At 33.9% G+C, this 22,827-nt stretch overlaps 1 protein-coding gene across 1 annotated transcript; it reads right to left on the bottom strand.

Annotated features, from left to right (window-relative positions):
* Positions 1-17,904: 17,904 nt before the first annotated feature.
* On the bottom strand, positions 17,905-22,614 carry LOC134801993 (uncharacterized). Its single transcript, XM_063774611.1, has 5 exons — positions 22,365-22,614; positions 22,183-22,197; positions 21,305-21,379; positions 18,799-18,828; positions 17,905-18,108 (listed from the first exon to the last, which is right to left on the bottom strand). Exons 1-5 carry the CDS (start codon positions 22,440-22,442, stop codon positions 17,947-17,949), a joined length of 360 nt encoding a protein of 119 aa, XP_063630681.1. The 5' UTR covers positions 22,443-22,614; the 3' UTR covers positions 17,905-17,946.
* Between the last annotated feature and the right edge of the window lie 213 nt (positions 22,615-22,827).

The raw sequence follows: 22,827 nt of genomic DNA, 5'->3' as shown, positions 1-22,827 counted from the left end.
GGTAGCCTAAACTAACCTAAACCTTCTTTTACCAAACCTAACTTGACCAAACCTAACTAAAATCAACCTAACTTCTCATTTCAAACTAACCTGCTTTCACCTAGTCTTCGTTCAAGTTATGTTTTAACCTAAATACCTAAACTTCTTACCTATCCAAACTAAAGCATCCTACATATCGTATACATACTTACCTATATTGTGCATATTGTATTGTGTTATTTTATTTAGTTTTACCTATTTCTAACTCATTATTTTTGTCTGCGATAAATGCAATTCTACCTAATGTAGCCTTTTTTATTCTTAAACTTAGTATGTAAGTATGTCTCATTATCTAATACTATATGTTTATTTTCACATACATTTTTATGTTCTTTGTAACACGATAGAAAGTAAACTCGTAGCTACTTGTTTCTTTGTATTATTAAAATAATAACTAGGCGTGTGAGGCATTTCTTGTGCACTTGTTTTCATTGTTATAACAGCTTAATTGCTTTATTGATAGACGTCTATTATATTTTATGCTGACAATGGATTATTATGTGGATATAATTTGGGTTTGAGTACAGGGAGCGTCTGTTTAGATGAACTTGTTGAGACATGTTACTTTGTATGATTTTTAAAAAAATAACGAGACGTGTCAACTGGTTTCAACATGATTTAGTCTAATACGTCGGCATTTCTTGTGTGTTGGTATTCATTGTTATAACAGCATAATTGCTTTATTGGTAGACATCTATTATATTTTATACTGACAATGGATTTATTGTTTCCTATTATGCTTTTGAATTTGGGTTTTAGTAAAGAGAGCGTCTGTATTAGATGAACCTGTTGAGACATGATTTGAACGATACTGTATCCTGCTCACTATCACAGTATAAAAGCCGAAGAGAAATGGCTTTGAGTAAGTATTACTGTCGTGGCAGTCCTCTGTATCAGAGCTCCTTGTATCTACTGCAGTATATAGAAATATAGTGTTAATTCAACAGTGAAGTGTTTAAGTGTTTATAGAAAGACCCAACAATGGATGTAAGTATGTCTTTGATTACCGTAACTTACTTTGTTTTGTTTTCACTTGTGTTCTTTGTGTTTTAATTATCAAGATTGTAGACAGTGTGTAAATTATTGTTTTATATTGTTTCAGTTCACTGAAAATACTTTCAAGAACTATTACTACCCGGATGATAATAAAGACGAATCAAGCGATGAAGAGGGTACGCTTGGTCTCAAAGTTAAACAAGCCATCGCAAAGAAACGTTCAGGAAACAATATCGATAGCTTCTTTGAACGACCTAAAAAGCAGTCTAAAGTTGTGAAACGGTCTTCAAATGTGAGCAAAAGTTCACCAGACGGTGTTGCAAACTTGTCATCCGGACAAGACGACGGGGCCTATGCATCACATTTGATTAAAATCGAGATATATGATATGCATAAAATCAAAAACGTCCCACCCATGGAACACTGGAAGCATGCGGACTTCAGATTGAAATATTTTGCGTTGGAAGACGATTTGGAGCTACAAAATACGCGAAATATTATTTATAACATAACAAAGCAATTAGCTTCTAAGGACAGTAGTGTGAAATATTTTATAGATAATAAGAAACAGTGATAGTTATAATTATTAATGATAGTAGTAGCTTAATGATTGTGTTAACGTATTTCTCATTTTTTACCTCTCCTTAAGTACATTTTCCATGTAACAGATTATTTTTATTGTATCACATTACAACAAGTTTTAATTTAATACTTCTCATTTGTAAAGATTACAGTCCCCACTCTTAGAAATCTTATACCTGTAGTCAACTATTTAAATGAAAGAAAGCACTGTATGATTTCTCATTTCATAATGGACTCTTTGAGTTGTGATGTCTACGATCTTGAACTTATCAGACTCTGTGAAGAAATAGAAGAAAATGAAGATCTATGCGAGGCTGCCCGTCTTGTGAGCCAACTACATCGAGAGGCGTAAGTAAAAGTATTCCTGTTCATACATGTTTATAACTCTTAACCAGTACCTGTTTAACAAAGGATGGGTTCCTCCTAACTTGTTGTGACCAGAACTTATTGTTAGGATAAACGTGGGGTGGGAGAGTGCTGGTTATATAAGCGGGGTATCTCGAGTTCATATCATTCAGTGTTTTGGTGCCGTGCTTGTACTGTGATATCCTTTTCCATAATGGTGTTTACTTACTATCATATTGGTCTCACTTTGCCTCGTAATAAGATTGAGGAATTAAGTAAAGAATTTATTTTAGCATATTTTCATAGAAATATAAGAATGTGGTATATATCAAACAAATTACCTCACTCGTTACTGGAAGATTCTGATATTATACCGTATTATACACCATGTGATGGGCATATCAAAAATTCCAAGGGGAATACTCAGTCATCAGATGTGATTGATGGAGTTTTGATGATGCGGGCCTATTGCCAGCAGTGTCGAAAAGACTTACGTTAGTATATACAACCAACCGTTTTAGTAATTATTTTTATTTTATCTGACATTAAGATATTTATGTTTATTATGTATTGTTATAGATCTTCTCAAATAGGACGGGGAGTAAAAAGGACAGCTGCAGTTTTGGAGACCGAAGAATTCTTGGTGAAGAAAAACCGTTCAGCAGCTGCTGAACCTGTAGCATCAACATCATCCGAACCAGTTCCCGATGTCATTGTGAGTACAAATAATAATCATGAAATTGAATGTTCTGTGTGTAATAAGTTTGTTTCTAAAAGATATTTTAAAAATCATTTAAATAGTAATCTTCACAAAAATAATGTTTTAAGGGCTGACATTGAATGGGTTAATGTTCAGTTAATTGAAAATGCTTTTAAGAATAGGGTGGCCACTTACAGAATACTATTAAATGAAAATGTTCACCAACCATTTACTCCCGAATCCATTTTACTAGGAAATAAAGAGAAAATCTTTGCATTATTGGATCGTTCCCTCACTGATCACCATGCTTTAAAAGTAAACTTTATTTTGAATGCGGATTTTACTCAAGAGAGCAAACAAGTAAATAATACATTTGATTTCCAATTATGTAACAATGTAGTTGATGTTAGCAGCGACAAAGATGATATTTTCGAGTCAGTTGTTAAAGATATATTAACAAAATTATTTAACTTTGAGAGAAAAGACAGTGGATGGAGTTTAGTAAAATTTAACTATCTAGATGTCAATGTAAACAAATTTAATCCATTGCGTGGTTCTTCCTATATCGAATTACCACCTGATATTCAGAACAGAAAAGCAGTTATTAATGTAAAAAATAATGATCATGAATGTTTTAGATGGGCTGTATTGTCAGGCTTGTATCCACCTACAAGTCATCGTTCAAACACTGCGAAATCGTATATAGCGCATAAAAATAAATTAAATTTTAGAAATTTAACTTTCCCACTTAAGGTTGGAGATATTCAAAAATTTGAAAAAATGAATGATATAAGTATAAACGTTTTTGGTCTTGAATACAATTCGAAAAGTAAAAAACATGACGTAGTAGGCCCATTACACTTAACAAAGTGCAAAAAAGCTACCCACTTGAATTTATTGTACATATCCAAAGACAGTAAGGGGCATTATTGCTATATCAAAAATTTATCTAGGTTAGTATCTAAACAATTATCAAATACACAGCATGCTGCACATATTTGTGATGGTTGTTTGTCGAACTTTACAACTCGCAACAATTTAATGAATCATCAAAGAAACGATTGTTTCCATGTTTGTACACATTTACCTTCAGAACAGGATAAAAAGAAAAACTGGTTCAATGAAAACGTTTCCTCCAATATACTTACTTTCGATAATTATGAACGTAAATTAAGGGTACCTTTTGTTATTTATGCTGATTTCGAGGCCTTTCTAAACCCGATTCAAACAGGTACAATTAATCCTACTACATCCTCAACAACAAATGTACAAAAACATGAGGTATATAGTTTTGGATACTACATTAAATGTTCTTATAATGATAAATTGTCAGTGTACAGAACATATAAAGGCAAAAATTGCACCCAGGAATTTATGAAGTATATGGAACAAGACTTAAAGGCCATTTGTAGGAGAAATACTTTTGTAAAAACTCCATTGCCTTTATCTAATGCAAATAATGTGCATATTGCTCAGAGTAGTACATGTTATATTTGTGATAAAAATTTAAACGAGGATTCAGTCATTTCCTATAATTACCATACTGGTCTTTATGAAGGAGTGGCACATACATTTTGTTCTGAAAAATACAGGGCACCTAATTTTGTACCTGTATTTTTCCATAATTTGTGTAACTATGATAGTCATTTTATAGTGCATGGGCTTGGTTTGGCGGAAGGCGACATTGAACTGATTCCAGAGAACAAAGAGAAATACATTTCATTTTCTAAGAGCTTACAAATAAATAATCGCACAATTAAATTGAGATTTGTCGATTCACTTAAATTTATGTCCAGTAGTCTTGACAAATTGGCAAAAAACTTGTTGCCTGAACAATTTCATGAATTAAAATTGAATTTTTCATGCGAGGAGGATTTTAAACGCTTATTACGAAAGGGTGTCTATCCCTATGAACACATGTCATCATACGATTCTTTAAACTTAACAGCTCTTCCCTCTAAAGATGATTTCTTTAGTTCCTTGTCTGATAGTCACATCTCAGAAGAGGATTATGATCACGCAAAAGATGTTTGGTCTCATTTTCAATGCAAAAATATGGGTGATTATTCTGATTTATATTTAAAAACTGATGTTCTATTACTAACTGATATATTTGAAAATTTTAGAAACCTTTGTCTTAAGACGTATGGATTAGACCCCGCTCATTATTATACTGCTCCGGGATTAAGTTGGGATGCAATGTTAAGAACTACAAAAATAAAACTAGAACTCCTAACTGATATCGATAAAATAGCTTTTATATCAAAAAATATTCGAGGTGGCATATCACAATGTAGTAATAGATACGCGAAGGCTAATAATATTTTTTTGGAAGATTATAATCAAAATATCCCATCGTCATTTCTTATGTACTTTGATGCAAATAACCTTTACGGGTGGGCTATGTCTCAATGTCTTCCTACCGGTAAATTTGAATGGGTAAATACAGATACTGACTTTAATATATCTGATGACGCTGATCATGGTTTAATTTTAGAAGTTGATCTCGAATACCCTAACGAGTTGCATGACTCTCATTCAGATTTGCCATTTTGTCCTGAAAACGTTTGTTTGGGTAATTCCAAAGAAAAAAAATTAATTCCTAATTTAAATAAAAAAACGAATTATGTCATTCATTATAGAAATCTAAAACAGTGTTTGAAGAATGGTTTGAAATTGAGTAAAATCCATCGCATTCTTAAATTTCAGCAGTCTATGTGGTTAAAAAGTTACATAGATTTGAACACCCACATGCGATCACAGGCATCATCCGATTTTGAAAAAGATTTCTTTAAACTAATGAATAATTCAGTGTTCGGTAAAACCATGGAAAATGTTGCAAAACGCGTAAATGTCAAATTATTAAATCACTGGGAAAATCGAGGAAAAACGCAGGGGGTTCAATCTTTGATAGCGAAACCTGAGTTCCATAGTTTATCCATATTCTCTGAGAATTTAGTGGCCGTTCAATTGAATAAAACTAAAATATTTTATAATAAACCGATTTATCTGGGATTTTGCGTATTAGATATATCGAAAACTTTGATGTATGACTTTCACTACAGCTACATGAAAACCAAATATCCAGACAATCTTAAGCTTCTTTATACAGATACTGATAGCTTAGTATATCAAATTTTCACGGAAAATTATTACGCAGATATAAAATCAGATCTTAATTTATATTTTGATACATCTGACTATCCTCCTAACAATAAATATGATTTGCCGTTAATAAATAAAAAGCGATTAGGGTTTTTCAAAGATGAAAATAATGGTAGAATTTTAAAAGAGTTTGTAGGTCTGAGATCTAAAATGTATACCTTAGATGTTGAAAAATATGACGAGAATGATGAGAAAACCGAAAAATACGGTGTTTTATCAAAAGCCAAAGGAGTCAATAAATGTGTTACAAAAAAATTTACTCTTGACAATTACAAAACGTGTTTATTTAATAAAAATTGGCAACGCGCTCAAATGCTAAGATTTAAGTCTATAAAACATATAATATTCACTCAAAAAATAAATAAAATATCATTATCGCATGAAGATACAAAACGGTACTTATTAGAAAACTCTTCTGACACTCTAGCGTGGGGTCATTATAAAATACCGCAATAATGAAAAAGTTTCAAAGTTGTAATATAATCACACAGAACATTCGAATTCCAAATTATTGTTTGTACATTGTATATTTTTTAAGGTATTACTTGTAAACATGTAAAAAAATGTATGAATTTTATTTTATTGTATCTTTTAAGGTATTTTTGTAAATATGAAACAAAAAAAAATAATGTTAAAAGTGTGATCATAAATAATAAAAAAAAATTTACGTAATCATTTTGTTTTGTTTTTTTGTCTACTATATCTGAGTTGTTTAAATAGTAATCATCTTTCTGAATATTACCATTTAAAGTCCATCCGTTAACATATCAACACTCACCCACACACATACACACATACACATAGATTACGATATTTAATAATGATTCACTTTTATCATCCTTTCACCACCATTGTCGCAGGTCCTAGTGGGTGTGGTAAAACGCAATTTGTTACAAACTTTTTGAATAACTCCAAAGAGATATGTAATGTTGAATTTAATGAAATTATTTGGTGTTATGATGAAATGCAACCTCTCTACAATCTGGAAAATGTAAATTATAGTCAAGGAATACCAGATTTTTCAATGTTTGATGGGAAGAAACCTAAACTTCTTATTATAGATGATTTGATGAGAGAATCAGATGGACGAATCGTTGACATTTTTACGAAAGGTAGTCATCATAGAAACTTAAGTGTTTTTTATATTACACAAAACGTATTTCATCAAGGTAGAGGTCAACGTGATATTTCATTGAATACAAGCTACATTGTATTTTTTAAAAATCCCAGGGATAAAACTCAAATACGCTACCTGTCACGACAAGTTTACCCAGAAAACTCAAAGTTTGTGGACGAAGCCTACAAAGATGCTACAAAGGAGGCTCATGGTTACCTCATGATTGACCTGAAACAAAATACAAATGACATATGCCGTTTTAAAACAAAAATATTTCCGTTTGATGGGCATTGCACAGTGTATGTACCTAAAAAGGGGTTTAAATATGATAAAAATCACCATATTTTAGTCAGTTCTACATGATGCATGCAAGAGTAAACACATATAAACATTTACTTGAAGCATTGCAGTTGCTTAAACCCAAATATCGTACTGCATTACTTAAATCTTGTGACGATGAAGAGATCAACATTATTTGTGAGTGCATTTATAACGTCCTAAATGGGAAAATTCCATTAGAAAAAAAAGAAAAGACGAAACTAAAAAATATAAAGATATTTTAAGAAAATTAGTTTCGAAAGGGAAACATAAAATAAGAAAAACTGTTATAGTTCAAAAAGGAGGTGCATTTCTACCTATTATTTTAGGTGCAGTTTTAAGTGCTTTAGTGAACTCTTTATCATAAACAAAATGGAAAACACAAAAAAAATGTTATTAGTTGAATCAGATTTTATTGAAAGGCTGAAAAGGAATGAGAGTCCACCCGAAAATTCCTCATCTCGGCTAGATGGAGAAATGCAAAAAATCCTTAAAAGTAAAATGAATGATCGCGAAAAGTGGACGTTATATTCTCAAGCATTACAAAGATTTCTACATTTTATTGAAACAGATCGAAAACCGTTTAGAATACCCATCGTGATGGAGGGGGTAGATCAAGTCATCAACGAAAGTAATGATATTATAAAAACAAAAGTGAACAAAAAGGAGGAGATTGAAAATAATGAGTCAGTTACAGATAATGTAACTGAAGCAGCCACACCGTCATCGTTTAATACACCACCTGGCGAAATAAATCAAGAATTAATGCGAATTAGTCCGTCAAAAATTATAAACATATTACCTAAATCTTATGAAAAAAAAAGCTCGAACGTTGTTAGATTACATTGTTTCAAGTAAACCGAAAATTTGGTGGAAACAGACTGGTGAAGTTGTTATAAATAACCAAACCATTCAAAATAGTAATATTACTGATTTGGTAAGCGACACCGTTAGATGTCTTAAACGTCCTAAGCCAATTGGATGGGAAGTGTTTGCTTTACTTTTAAAAGATATCGAAGTTCCTAGGTCATGCATAGGTAATCCTACAAATTTAGCATTTATTAATGGTACTCCTTTGATTGAACCCTTTACCCCCTCCACATCTGTGAAGACGAGAGCCTCAACAGATAAAGATAATAATACTTCTACGCCTCTTGCTACACGGGAGCAAAAGCGATCCGGAAAGAAAATAGAGTGGGAAAGATGGACTCCTTATTAGATATTAACAGAATCTATTATGACGTCTCTAATCCAGCTGGCTATAGCAGTTTAAATAATTTATCAAAGGAAATGAAAGGTCAAATGAACAAAGAGGAAGTGAAAAAATGGTTACAATCTCAAGATACGCACACGCTGCATAAACCTATTCATAGACGATTTACTAGAAATAAATACATTCTCTCGAACTTTAATGAACTTTGGCAAGCTGATTTAAGTGATATGAGTACTTATAGTCAATATAATGATGGGTATAAATATATTCTTTGTGTTATTGATGTGTTCAGTAAATATGCTTTTGCAAGAGCCATGAAGAAGAAGGATTCAGCAACTGTTAAACAATGTTTTGAAAGCATATTTACTGAAGCCAGCTCTGTTCCCCGTCACATCCAATCTGATAAAGGTACAGAATTTGTTTCAAAGGCGGTTAGAGATTACTTTAAGAGCAAAAATATTAATTATTATACCACTAATAACCCCGACATTAAAGCAAGTATAGTAGAAAGGTTTCAAAGAACACTTAAAATGAAAATGTGGCGTTACTTCACTCATAAGAATACATATAACTACACAAATATATTACAAGATCTTCTACATTCTTACAACCATAGCTATCATTCTAGCATTAAAATGCGCCCAGTTGATGTTAGCTCTAATAATATTATGACTGTTTGGTGTAATTTATATGATCGCAAAAAAGATAGGCAAATTTCATTAGAAACTAAAAAACTAAATGTAGGTGATCATGTTAGAATCACTAAATATAAGCATGTGTTTCAAAAAGGTTATGAAAGTAATTGGAGTGATGAAATATTTATTATTGATTCGATTATTAACAGATCGCCACGAGTTGTTTATACAATAAAGGATTTAGAAGGTGAACCCATCATTGGTACATTTTATTCTAAAGAATTACAAAAGGTAACTTACCTCCCCTCCAACGAGTATAAAATTGATAAAATAATACGCTCGCGTCGAGTTGCTGGCAGAAAGGAAATACTAGTTAAGTGGCAAGGTTATCCTAATAAATTTAATTCTTGGATACCTGAATCAAACTTAAAGAAAATATGAGTGAAAATAGTTTTTATCTAACTTTGTTAAGTAATAGTTCATCAGATTACTACACGGATAACACGACTGCACATTTCTTAACTAAATTACCAAAGACCATTAAATTGGATGGAGAATGGGTAGTTGGGTTGGTGGAATTTCAATATCCTTGTTCCATGTATAATGTTCAAGAGCACGAAAACATCATTTATTTAAAGAAAAAGGTGTTATCACCCACCGACAAAACTACAAAAATAGTAGATATAAAAACTCATATACCAGCCACTACATATGATAATATAGATCATTTTCTTCAAGCGTTTAATGAAAACCCACAGTTAAAAAATAACGTGAAATTTCGATATGATGGATTAACAAAACTGGTTGGAATAGCAACAACAAATAAAGAAATAACATCTATCATTACAACTCCGATACTAAGTCTGCAATTGGGTTTTAAACCGAAAACAAATTTAAAACAAAATACATTAGGAAAAAGCCCTGCAAATTTATATTTAGGTTTACCATCTCAAATATTTGTTTATACTGATATAATACACCCACAAGTAGTCGGAGATGTTATTACTTCATTACTCAGAATAATACCTTTAGATCCAACTAAGTTCATTTATGGAGCTTATAAAACTCACATCTTCTCACCCGCTCATTATGTACCAGTTTTACGAAGAGAGTTCGATACCATTGAAATAGATATAAGAACAACGACTGGTGTCAGAGTACCATTTCAATTTGGATCTTCTTGCGTGAAGCTACACTTTCAACGAGTAAAATGATTTACAACAGATCGTCAGTCTCTTGTCCTTACGAACATTATTATTCACACCAAGCCGGCTCTGGGATAGGTATTGTCTATAAGGGAGTTCCATATCAACGAGGACATGGTATAGGCAGTTTTTTGGGTGGACTATTTAGATCAGTGCTCCCTTTGTTATCTAGCGGTTTAAAAACCATTGGAAAAGAAACCTTAGGGGCAGGGGTTGGTTTGTTAACTGATATGGTAAATTCTCGTCCTATGGATAGTTCCATTCGATCACGATTTAAGGAAGCGAGCGCTAACCTAAAAAGAAAGGCTGATGAAAAAATTGATTCTCTCATGTCAGGATCTGGGTATAAAATGTCGAATAAAAGAAGAGAACCACTCATTACTCGAAAAGCATCGCGACGAAGAGGAAGTAGAAATAATAATAAAAATAACGATATATTTTCAAGTTAAATAATGTCATTTCTACACAGTCATTCATGTGAATGTGCAAAATCTGAATTAGATATATTTGCCCTTCCATCAACTCAAACAAGTATTGAAAGCGGACATTGGATTCATTACAAACCAATTTCATCTTTAAGTGATGATGGCCCCATTGAATTTCAAGTACCTGGATCAGGAGATGACTACATTGATCTATCACACACAATGTTACATATTACTGCTAAAGTATTGAATCAAGATGGGACAAAATTAAAAGCAGATGCCGGAGTTGGACCCACCAATAACTGGCTACATTCCCTTTTCAACCAACTTGATGTATATTTAAATCAAAAACTCATATCACCCCCAAACAATACATATGCTTACCGTGCTTATATGGAAAATCTTCTCAACTATGGACCGGCAGCCAAAAAAACCCATCTTACTTGTGGGTTATGGTATGAGGATACCCCAGGTTTTATGGATACCGTTGACGCCAACAACAAAGGATTTCAGAAAAGACTAGAATTTATCAAAGAGAGTAAGGAAGTGGAAATGATTGGACATTTGCATGGCGATATATTTAACCAAGAGAAATTCTTGATAAATGGTGTTGAATTGCGCATTAAGTTAGTCCGATCAAAAGAATCATTTAATTTAATTTGTCATCAAGATAAAAAACTTAAAGTACAAATAACAGATGCTAGTCTCATTGTTAGAAGAACAAAAATCAATCCTAGCGTTTTGTTAGCCCATCAAAAAGTATTGGCAACAACGACTGCGAAGTACCCCATTACGAGAGCAGAAGTTAAGGTTCTCACAATACCAACAGGGGTCCAGGGTAAAACATTGGATAATATATTTCTCGGGCAAATTCCTAAACGCTGTATTATTGGATTTGTATCAAATTCAGGTTTTAATGGAAATTTAGCTTTGAATCCATTTAATTTTCAAAATTATAATATGAATTCATTTAGTTTGTTTGTAGATGGTCATGAAATTCCTTCTAAAACATTACAACCGTCATTTAGTTCTGGTTTAATAGCGGCGGCATATCACACCTTATTTTCTGGAACTGGTATTCATTTTCACAACGAAGGTAATGGAATAAGTAGAACAGATTATGGTGGAGGATATTGTTTGTTATGTTTTGATTTAACCCCTGATTTATCTGCTAGTTCAACTTCACACTGGAATCTTGTTAGACATGGAAGTGTTCGGATAGAAGTACGCTTTGATTCGGCTCTAACTAGCACCATTAATTGTATCGTGTATGCAGAATTTGACAACATTATTGAAATAAACAAAAACCGTGATGTGTCTGTAGATTATAATAGTTGAATAACATAATTATATAAATACAATGTTTTCTTTCGTTTACTTTATTTTGTTGTAGTCATTGTTTGCAGCATCATCAAGACATAAGTTGTTATTAATTAAGTAATTATGGATACTAATGAGATTCAATTTTGTATGAAGAAATTAAACCCACTTTTTGAATCAAATGTTTTTGCTGCTAACAAAATACCTATTTGGGTCGATCTACCTGTCTTTATTGTTAGTAATTTGGACCCTGACACGAAACCAGGCTCTCACTGGGTTGCCATACACATTGATGTTACTGGTATAGGAGAATATTTTGATTCCTTCGGACGGAAACCTTCAGGTTACCATAACTTATTTTTAAAAAGAAACACCAGACAGTGGTTTTATAACAATAAACCTCTTCAAAACCATTTTACTTCAGTTTGTGGTGAATATTGTCTAGTTTATTTGTATTTTAAATATCATGGAAAAACTATGACAGATATGCTAAGTTTGTTTTCTGATAATTCTGTATGTAATGACCTTATATTAAGGAATATGTTTAAAACATTTTTTGTGAAATAAAATAATACGTGTACTTGAATAAGATTTTTTATTTTTTCATATAATACAAAGACCTTTTAAACCACACATTTTTTTTTTTAATTTTATTATTTACAAAATATTTCTTAACATTCTTTGTTACTTAAAAAACGAGACGACACAAAAAAATCTGTTACATGGAAAATGTACTTAAGGAGAGGTAAAAAATGAGAAATACGTTAACACAATCATTAAGCTACTACTATCATTAATAATTATAACTATCACTGTTTCTTATTATCTATAAAATATTTCACACTACTGTCCTTAGAAGCTAATTGCTTTGTTATGTTATAAATAATATTTCGCGTATTTTGTAGCTCCAAATCGTCTTCCAACGCAAAATATTTCAATCTGAAGTCCGCATGCTTCCAGTGTTCCATGGGTGGGACGTTTTTGATTTTATGCATATCATATATCTCGATTTTAATCAAATGTGATGCATAGGCCCCGTCGTCTTGTCCGGATGACAAGTTTGCAACACCGTCTGGTGAACATTTGCTCACATTTGAAGACCGTTTCACAACTTTAGACTGCTTTTTAGGTCGTTCAAAGAAGCTATCGATATTGTTTCCTGAACGTTTCTTTGCGATGGCTTGTTTAACTTTGAGACCAAGCGTACCCTCTTCATCGCTTGATTCGTCTTTATTATCATCCGGGTAGTAATAGTTCTTGAAAGTATTTTCAGTGAACTGAAACAATATAAAACAATAATTTACACACTGTCTACAATCTTGATAATTAAAACACAAAGAACACAAGTGAAAACAAAACAAAGTAAGTTACGGTAATCAAAGACATACTTACATCCATTGTTGGGTCTTTCTATAAACACTTAAACACTTCACTGTTGAATTAACACTATATTTCTATATACTGCAGTAGATACAAGGAGCTCTGATACAGAGGACTGCCACGACAGTAATACTTACTCAAAGCCATTTCTCTTCGGCTTTTATACTGTGATAGTGAGCAGGATACAGTATCGTTCAAATCATGTCTCAACAGGTTCATCTAATACAGACGCTCTCTTTACTAAAACCCAAATTCAAAAGCATAATAGGAAACAATAAATCCATTGTCAGTATAAAATATAATAGATGTCTACCAATAAAGCAATTATGCTGTTATAACAATGAATACCAACACACAAGAAATGCCGACGTATTAGACTAAATCATGTTGAAACCAGTTGACACGTCTCGTTATTTTTTTAAAAATCATACAAAGTAACATGTCTCAACAAGTTCATCTAAACAGACGCTCCCTGTACTCAAACCCAAATTATATCCACATAATAATCCATTGTCAGCATAAAATATAATAGACGTCTATCAATAAAGCAATTAAGCTGTTATAACAATGAAAACAAGTGCACAAGAAATGCCTCACACGCCTAGTTATTATTTTAATAATACAAAGAAACAAGTAGCTACGAGTTTACTTTCTATCGTGTTACAAAGAACATAAAAATGTATGTGAAAATAAACATATAGTATTAGATAATGAGACATACTTACATACTAAGTTTAAGAATAAAAAAGGCTACATTAGGTAGAATTGCATTTATTGCAGACAAAAATAATGAGTTAGAAATAGGTAAAACTAAATAAAATAACACAATACAATATGCACAATATAGGTAAGTATGTATACGATATGTAGGATGCTTTAGTTTGGATAGGTAAGAAGTTTAGGTATTTAGGTTAAAACATAACTTGAACGAAGACTAGGTGAAAGCAGGTTAGTTTGAAATGAGAAGTTAGGTTGATTTTAGTTAGGTTTGGTCAAGTTAGGTTTGGTAAAAGAAGGTTTAGGTTAGTTTAGGCTACCGACGGATTACTTGTGTAAATTCTAATTAGGTTAGGTTAGGTTAGAACTGTATTCCTTATAAATCGAAATAGCTCCAAGAGGTTGTAAGATAATAAGATAATGAATCGCAAATAAGTACCTTTTGCAAATACCTATCGGTAATACCTATTGCAAATACCTATCGCTAATACCTATCACAAACACCTACAGTATAATACACACATAAAGAAGGCATGAATGAAGACGTCGGTGGGTGAAGGGTCCATCCAGGTAGTATACTCGGTAACACAATAACGCGCCCGAGTCGAGATCGAACAATAGAAAAGGGTCGATAAGCCTATTGTTACCGTGGTGAGCAAGGTGTATTGTTTAATTAGCGTATTTCGTAAGTACCTGAAGGAGGCGCCGGGCACTGCTGAGACCTAGCGCAATCAATTCAAATGGGGGGCTTTTTTTTTTTTTTTTTTTTTTTTTTTTTTTTTTTTTTTTTTTTTTTTAGGTTCAGCGTGGGCGGTGGATCGGCCCTGGGGTCAGGATCGGTGACCACTGAGAGGTGGGGCCAGAATCGGGGAATAGTTTCTACTTACAATCTACTATTGAATACCTACTGATACTGTATAGTAATTTTGTATACTGAACTCCTATAATATGCAATCTATTCTTAGCCGCACTTGCACCAACCACTAACCCGACGTTAACCGGTTAAACCTGTAGTTGGTATGGTTACCAGTATTTGACACTGGGTTAACGGTTTAACCGGTTAACCCCGGATTAGTGGGTTGGTGCAAGTGGCCTTTAGTATTTTTATTTATAAACTAGACGGGCCCGCAGCTCCGCTCGCCTAAATGAAATAAAGAGTTTGTCTTATGTTTAGTTAAATACCGACATTATTATGTATCCCTGCCAGGGTTTATAACTGTGATAAGGATTTCTTATTTGTCAAGTAGGTAGCCGTTATTTGGATAACTTAATTCGAAAATTTCTTATAACGTACGTATTTATTTAATACTTGTTTTAACATAAAATTATTACTTATTGTTGTAAGCCTAGTTGCAAAAACGTTCATTAGATTACTTATTTTCCGCTTTAAGCCACGAATATGGACGACCACCACCCATAAATCGACTTTTCATACAAACGTAGGTAGTCCTATTTCCCTTTCTGGATCTTAACATTACTACGGCTAAGGTGACGCAACGATCCAAGGACTCACCTGGCCTCCGATACCAGATCACGTCATGTTTCTTGCGATCTTGCGATAGCTCTCGCCATCGGGCGTCTCCCATTTTGTTGTCCCAAGTACGCTCGTCTCCCATTCTATAACTTTGTATTTTTGGCTCATCTCGGCAGCCCTTTCCCTGGACGAATGACAATGTTTGCCGAAGCCATGAAAATCAATCTGAATACTAATAACTCATAAAGAAATTTAAAACAATAAAATACAAATTATTAACACGATAATCATACGATAATATTAATTTGATTGATATGTCATAAATGGCATAATTCACTCGTATGGGCTATGGACTAAGGTTGAGGTTGGCAGCACTTTTTATTTTACTTCGTGTAAAAAAAACTCAGAAATACCTGTATACCAACATGACAAACATAATTTAGGTTATTTTAACTTACGGATAATTTGGTCTAGTCTGCCGAGACCGAGAGTTGCCGAAAATGGGCGATCATCGTAAAATCAAGATTGTTATGAAAACTTTTACTTATTGTAAATTAAATACGCATCGAAAGCGATAGTTTTTATGCTCTAGTTTTATTCTCATATGTAGATAATAGATTTAAACAGTTTTTTCTTATCATACGTGCGTTGTATTCGAGATACGTGTCAAAAACTTTTTTAGAAATTTGTAAGGCGCCATCTCTCTTATTTAATTACACAAACGGGTCTACCGCGATATAATTTCATTGTTTTTACCTTTAATTCCGACGTTTCAGCTGAGTTGCACCAGCTGTGGTCACGGAAAGACTGACGTCCCAACAAATGTCAACGGAGATATTAATAAAACACCACTAAACTACCCGAAATTCCGTGACCACAGCTGGTGCAACTCAGCTGAAACGTCGGAATTAAAGGTAAAAACAATGAAATTATATCGCGGTAGACCCGTTTGTGTAATTAAATATGTGTACAAAACGCGAGAGTTTAAAGCGCCATCTCTCTTCTTCGCTCGTTTTTTATCCCGTTCTGGTTTTTCAATTTTATATATATTATTCTTTATTCTGCATACCTATTAATATGGCTGTTGTTATCAGTGAACGGGAACGAAACATCAGCGCTGCGCATTCAATATTGTAATGAAATGGCTGACGCAGCTTACGCTGAGCCCGTACCTTTAGTACAGTCGACTACAAAGAGATGTGTCCACTTTTTCACTTTATTACAATGCAGTAACAGTAAGGTAACAAAGTGAATACCTACATCTCTTTTTTAGTATACTGTACGCATGCTAATTGTTAATGTTATACTTCAATATTTTATAACTCGCACTGCGCATTTTTTTTGTGTGGCAATAAATAGTTTCTTATTCTTATTATATTCATAAGCTATAATAACCTAGCTAGGCATAATATTATACCGGGTGTGGCCTGTAACATGAGCAAAAAATTAAACTGTAGGCTGTACTCCTCATACTGACCAACATTTGTTCAGCGACTTTTAAAAATAACATGGGGTTTGATTTTTAATACACTTTAAAGTTTATTCTAAGACGCAATTTATTGCGAATTTTGTTATGTTTAAGGCGTGACAAGCAACGTCAATCACAATGATATGGCGTGGCGATGGCGTCCATTGAAAATAATATTTATTTAGTATGAAAAATAGGGAGTCTAAATACTTCATAATTTTTAAAAGTTGTAGAACAAAAGTGTCACCGTTTGAGGAGTACAATCTATGTTTTAATTATTTGCTCGTGTTACAGGCCACACCGTGTATATCGACGACCGGTCTGGCATAGTGGGTAGTGACCCTGCCTATGAAGCCGATGTTCCTGGGTTCGAATCCCGGTAAGGGCATTTATTTGTGAGATGAACCCAAATATTTGAGTCGTGGGTGTTTTCTATGTAGGTATATATATCGTAAGTATGTATATCGTCGCCTGGCACCCATAGTACAAGCTTTGCTTAGTTTGGGGCTAGGTTGATCTGTGTAAGATTTCCCCTAATAATTATTTATTTTACATATGTATATATGTGACGTCCCACAGGTAAAGGTACCTTATGGCGGTAGGCGCTTACGCTATTATTAACGCCGCTCCAACATTATTGCGGCGCTATGCGACGTAAGCACCAGCCGCCATAAGGTACCTTTTGCCGTGGATTCGTCACATATTTTTCTTCTACTCTATCAGGCGCAATGTAGGATTTTTTTCGCAAGAAAAGGGGTTAACGGAACCGGGCAGAAATAAATTAACACAAGACGATTATTTAAATTATACTGTTAAGTATATTTTTACAACACTTTAATTTTATTTTCTACGCGTCTTCATCCGTGTTTTCATCGACTAATTCTACGTCTTCTTCCGTCTCTTCGTCCACTAACTCCCCCTTTACTTCGTTTATTTGTTGTATTGCTTCGCTACCATGTTCGTGTTTTTTGGGCTTATCAGAATACCGATCCAATAACGTGGTTGTGACCTGAACAATACAAGAAAAAATAATGGTGACATTCGGATGTCCACTGCAACTGTATAAAAGACATAATTTATTTATGTTTTTGCTGTAATTGTTATCACCACTATTGTCGACTAGTAGTTAATAAAAATAGGAAAAATATGCATGCGCTGCATTGCGACACTGCATTTCGTGTTTGCATATTTACATTAAAGCGTGACAGTGACAACAGAACATGGCCTACCGCGAACACCGCGAAGTTCGCGAATTGCGGGCATCTTTCTCTTTTACTACAACTAAGGCGTAATTAGAGTAATAATGAAATTTGCACGCAATTTGCGAACTTCGGGGTTCGCGGTAGGCCTTCTGATAAGCCATTCCGAAACAATCATCGATTGAAGCGACATTTTTATTATTTTAATTATAAATGTGACGTTATCTATGAAAAGGGACCTTATTGTCGATGGCGATTACGCCATTATTAACGATGCTCAGATATAAATACAATGTCGCGCGACGCTGTGCGGCGTAAGCGCCATCGACAATAAGGTCCCTTTTCATAGATAATGCCCCAAATAGTGACATTGATTTTTGTCGAAGCAGTACAGGGGCCATCATTCGACATGTGAGGTATTAAATAATAGGATGTATGATAATATTGATAATATATCTTTGGTAGGTAAATATTTTACAAAAAAATATTAAGAAACGTACATCAACGACTGATAGAATAGTAGCAACATGCTGGAACAACACAAAAAGGAATGGGTAAAGATGAATATTATTCTAAAAATATATACGTAACATTAGAAAATATACAGTATTAAAGCGTCATTATATAGAACTTGCTATTATTGGATATTTCCGGTTCCGACCTGTCAAAAGTACGACGTGTGATTGCAAGTCTCCTGGAATTTTAATCTAAAGTGCAGCAACTTCTAAGAATCTGGCGAAAATATTACGTAAAAATACAAATCCATCTACCTAAAGCTGAATTAAAGTGTTTTCAGTGACAAATACAAGTGATTAGTGCAAGAAAACAGTGAAATACGAACAAGAACCGTATATATAAGTATAACAGTCACTACGTATAGATTGTCGAAGATTGACGTTTGACAGCTGGGGCTGCCACACGAAAATAACATAGACTTCCGACAGCTGTCAAAACATTACCTACCTACCCACAGTTTCAGTTATAAGACTTCACAAGGGTAAACAAAATGGAAAACCAAATTATGGACACTATCATGGCGAAACTTGAAGAGCAGTTTAAAAAACAAACAGAAAGCATTACAAAATCCATCACTGACAATATTTCTGCCACTATAGACGCTAAATTAAAACCACTTTTGGCGGAAAATCAAGAACTGAAAAAAGAGGTTGTTACCCTGAAAACGAAGATAAAGTATATGGAATTAGAGCAAAAGAAAAATAATATAATAATATATGGGTTAGAAGAATCGGAGAGTAACCACACGCAACTTCTGGAGAAAGTTTTAGAAACCCTTAATACTGCAAATGAGAAAGCAGACATAGAGAAATGGGACAAATGGGAAATAAGCAATGTTCGTAGACTAGGGAAGCCTGTCAAAGATAAACATAGGCCTATCCTTATTTCTGTAACCCTTGCATGGAGAAAATTTGAACTGTTTAAAAACAAGAAACTTCTACCAAAAAATGTTTATGTCAGCGAAGATTATCCTAAAGACATTTTGAACAAAAGGAAAGAACTTATAGCACAACAACAGGAAGAGATAAAAAAGGGAAAGCAGGCATACATTCGCTTTGACAAGTTGATTATAACAGACACGCCTGGAAATACTCGCGAAAAAAGGAAGCGTGTTAGTACTGTTTCACCCCAGAATCAGGACAAACCTGGGCAGCCAGAAGTAAGGGAGGAGCCCAAGAGGATGAACAGGAATAGCATGAAAGACTACCTAGTAAGACCAATGGCTGAACCCACACCTGGACCATCTTCAAAAAACTAACAAGTAACAACAAAAACCGGAAATCAAAATCAAAACAACCAACTGATCACAAAGAAAAACAACAAAAACAACCTCCCCCAAGCCGGCTGGTCCCCGTGGGGGAAAACGACCAACACCCTCCATTTAAGAAAAATAAATAAACAACAACAACATATAAAACAACAACAACAACATAAAGATTGGAGGAGGCCTTTGCCACCTGGCAAACGGACACACAAAAAAAAAAAAAGGAATTAGGGAAATATATGAACCAGAAATGTATTGTCTGAGTAAAAAGGCTAAATAAAAATATAGAACTTGCTAACTATGTAAACAAACCGCCATATTGAAACTGTCACTGAATGATGATTTCAGTATGGTGGTTTGTTTACATAGTTAGCAAGTTCCATAGACTGCCACTTTACATAGGTACCTCCAATTATGTATATAATAGGTACCGTTAGGATTCTGAAAGTACACCAGCAATAATTGCAGCGCGATATTACTGCTGACTGCAATGCTGCCGCAAATATCAAAAATCCTACTTTATTGATCTCTCCCTTGAGTAGGGAACTATGTAAGCACCCATGAGGCTGACATGTTCACCTGGAGTGTCCAAAGCCTCAATAAAAATCAGATAAAAAAAAAAATATCAAAAATCCTGCAACATCAATTTTCACATTTGCGACAGTAATAATGCAGTAACTTTTCGCAGCCAAGGGCCACATAGTAGTTAACGAAATTGACGCGGGCCGCAATTTGGTAATATTTGTGACTTTAGCAGACATTGTTGTTTGTCAATATTACATACAAAATAATCAGGGAGGCTCGCGGGCCGCAACCGAGGTTCGCGGGCCGCTTGTTGCCTACCGCTGCTATAGAGGATGAAATCGGAATAAACACTTGATACTCTTGAGAGATTGAGACCAAGAAAAGTCTGCAGAGAATTTGACAGCACACGCAGTGCAGGTGTTATTTTGATCATCAAACTTCTATGAAATTATACAATACAAATCAAATACTCTTTATAACACACCTCACTAAAAGAAAACAATACAAAAGAAAACAAATACAAGCAGAGGTAAACAACAGGCGGTCTTATCGCTAAAAAGCGATCTCTTCCAGACAAACTTAATAACACTTAAATAATTATGACATAAATAACACTTGCACTGCGTGTGCTGTCAAAATCTCTGCAGACCTTTCGTGGTCTGACTCTAGATTGTACCGACGTTTTTGTAGTCTGTCCTTACCGTAACTATTTTCATGACGCCCACAAGTGCGGGGCCGAGAAACAACTTCTTCTTTGGTTGCGTCTTCATGGTGTGCTAAAAAAGTAAAAACACAACACTTAGGTATAGGCCAATTCGAACGGGCACCCGACATCAAACCGTATTTGAAGCATATGAATTAGGTACTCTAATTGCTGATTTCGCTCTGACTTATTTTTTTATTTATTTGATGTCAGGTGCAGGTTCGAATTGGTCTGATAATCTATCCGTCATTATTACCTATTTACAAATATTGATTGATTGTATTTAATATGTAAAGTCTTAACAAAAATAGGACTTCGACGAATTTGCCAACTTTAATAACGGAGATAGACTCTGGCCATGCTAACTTTGCACAAACTTGGCAGTATGATGTAGCTCTTGGCATGAAAACTTGGCGTGGTTCGACTCTACCGATTCACGGCTCCGTATATTTAAAGTTTAGGTACATTTGACAGTTCCGTTACCATGAAATATCTCCTTCAGTGTACATATATTGGTAGATTTAAAACACATACGAGTATTTTAGTATGTACTTATTCCCTATGTATGTATTAGTAGGTACCTACTAATAGACTATTTCTTTGACGTAGGTACACTGTTATGGAAAAGTAGTCGAGATATTATTATTTAGAATGAACGAATGGGAGTGAAACCTAAAAGTAAATATTGGTTAAAAAATAAAGCGTGAAACAAACGCGAAAAACATAAAACATTTAAAAACGCGAATTAAAGCGTAAAACATTTTATTCCATACCTGGGCACTGGCCTGATTGGGTTACAAAATGACTTTTTAAGTAAAATATATTATAATTAAGCTGTAAATACTTGTGATGAACAAAAATAGTATATATACTTACATTTTTTAACAGTCTCTGAAACCAGAATTGAATAATAATTATATTTAAAAAAATATGTAAACAACTTAGATTTTCAATGAAAGTTTAAACTGATTTTATCATAAGGGGTAAAATACTTGGGATTATTGTCTTAGCTCCTAAGCAAGTGCGTATGCCTAAGCTCTAAGTAAGTTACTCCTTACCATCCTATGACCAGTTCTTTGTGCTACATAATGCGCGTAAATACCAAAAAAGAAACAAATTATGAGCAGAACACGCATGACTATCCCCTTAAACCTAATTATTATCTACTAATTTGTTTTCTGCTTCGCGAAATTGTCAGCTGGCTTAATTTTTTCCCTGTTATTTAAAATTATGCCTGGTATATGAAAACTAATTTGTCTTTTGGCTTCAATTATAGCACGACAGTAATGATTGTTCACTGTGTCGTGACCAATGATACAATCAGAGTTTAATTAAAACGTTCGTTAAAGATAATTTTGTCTGTTTCAGCCTTAAATCGATGTCCGTTAATCCATACCTAAAAACGTCATTATGCCCCCTCCACACTCGCTTGGCGCCGCGATTCTCGCAAGAGTGTGAGAGCGGGCTTTACAGACGAAGAGAAGCTTTTTTAATGAAGCAATAAAGCAGGATTTTTTTTAT

Source organism: Cydia splendana, chromosome 23 (genome assembly GCF_910591565.1).
Source record: "Cydia splendana chromosome 23, ilCydSple1.2, whole genome shotgun sequence".
In the NCBI taxonomy this organism is placed as follows: Eukaryota; Metazoa; Arthropoda; class Insecta; order Lepidoptera; family Tortricidae; genus Cydia; species Cydia splendana.
This window is presented reverse-complemented; position numbering and strand designations above follow the sequence as displayed.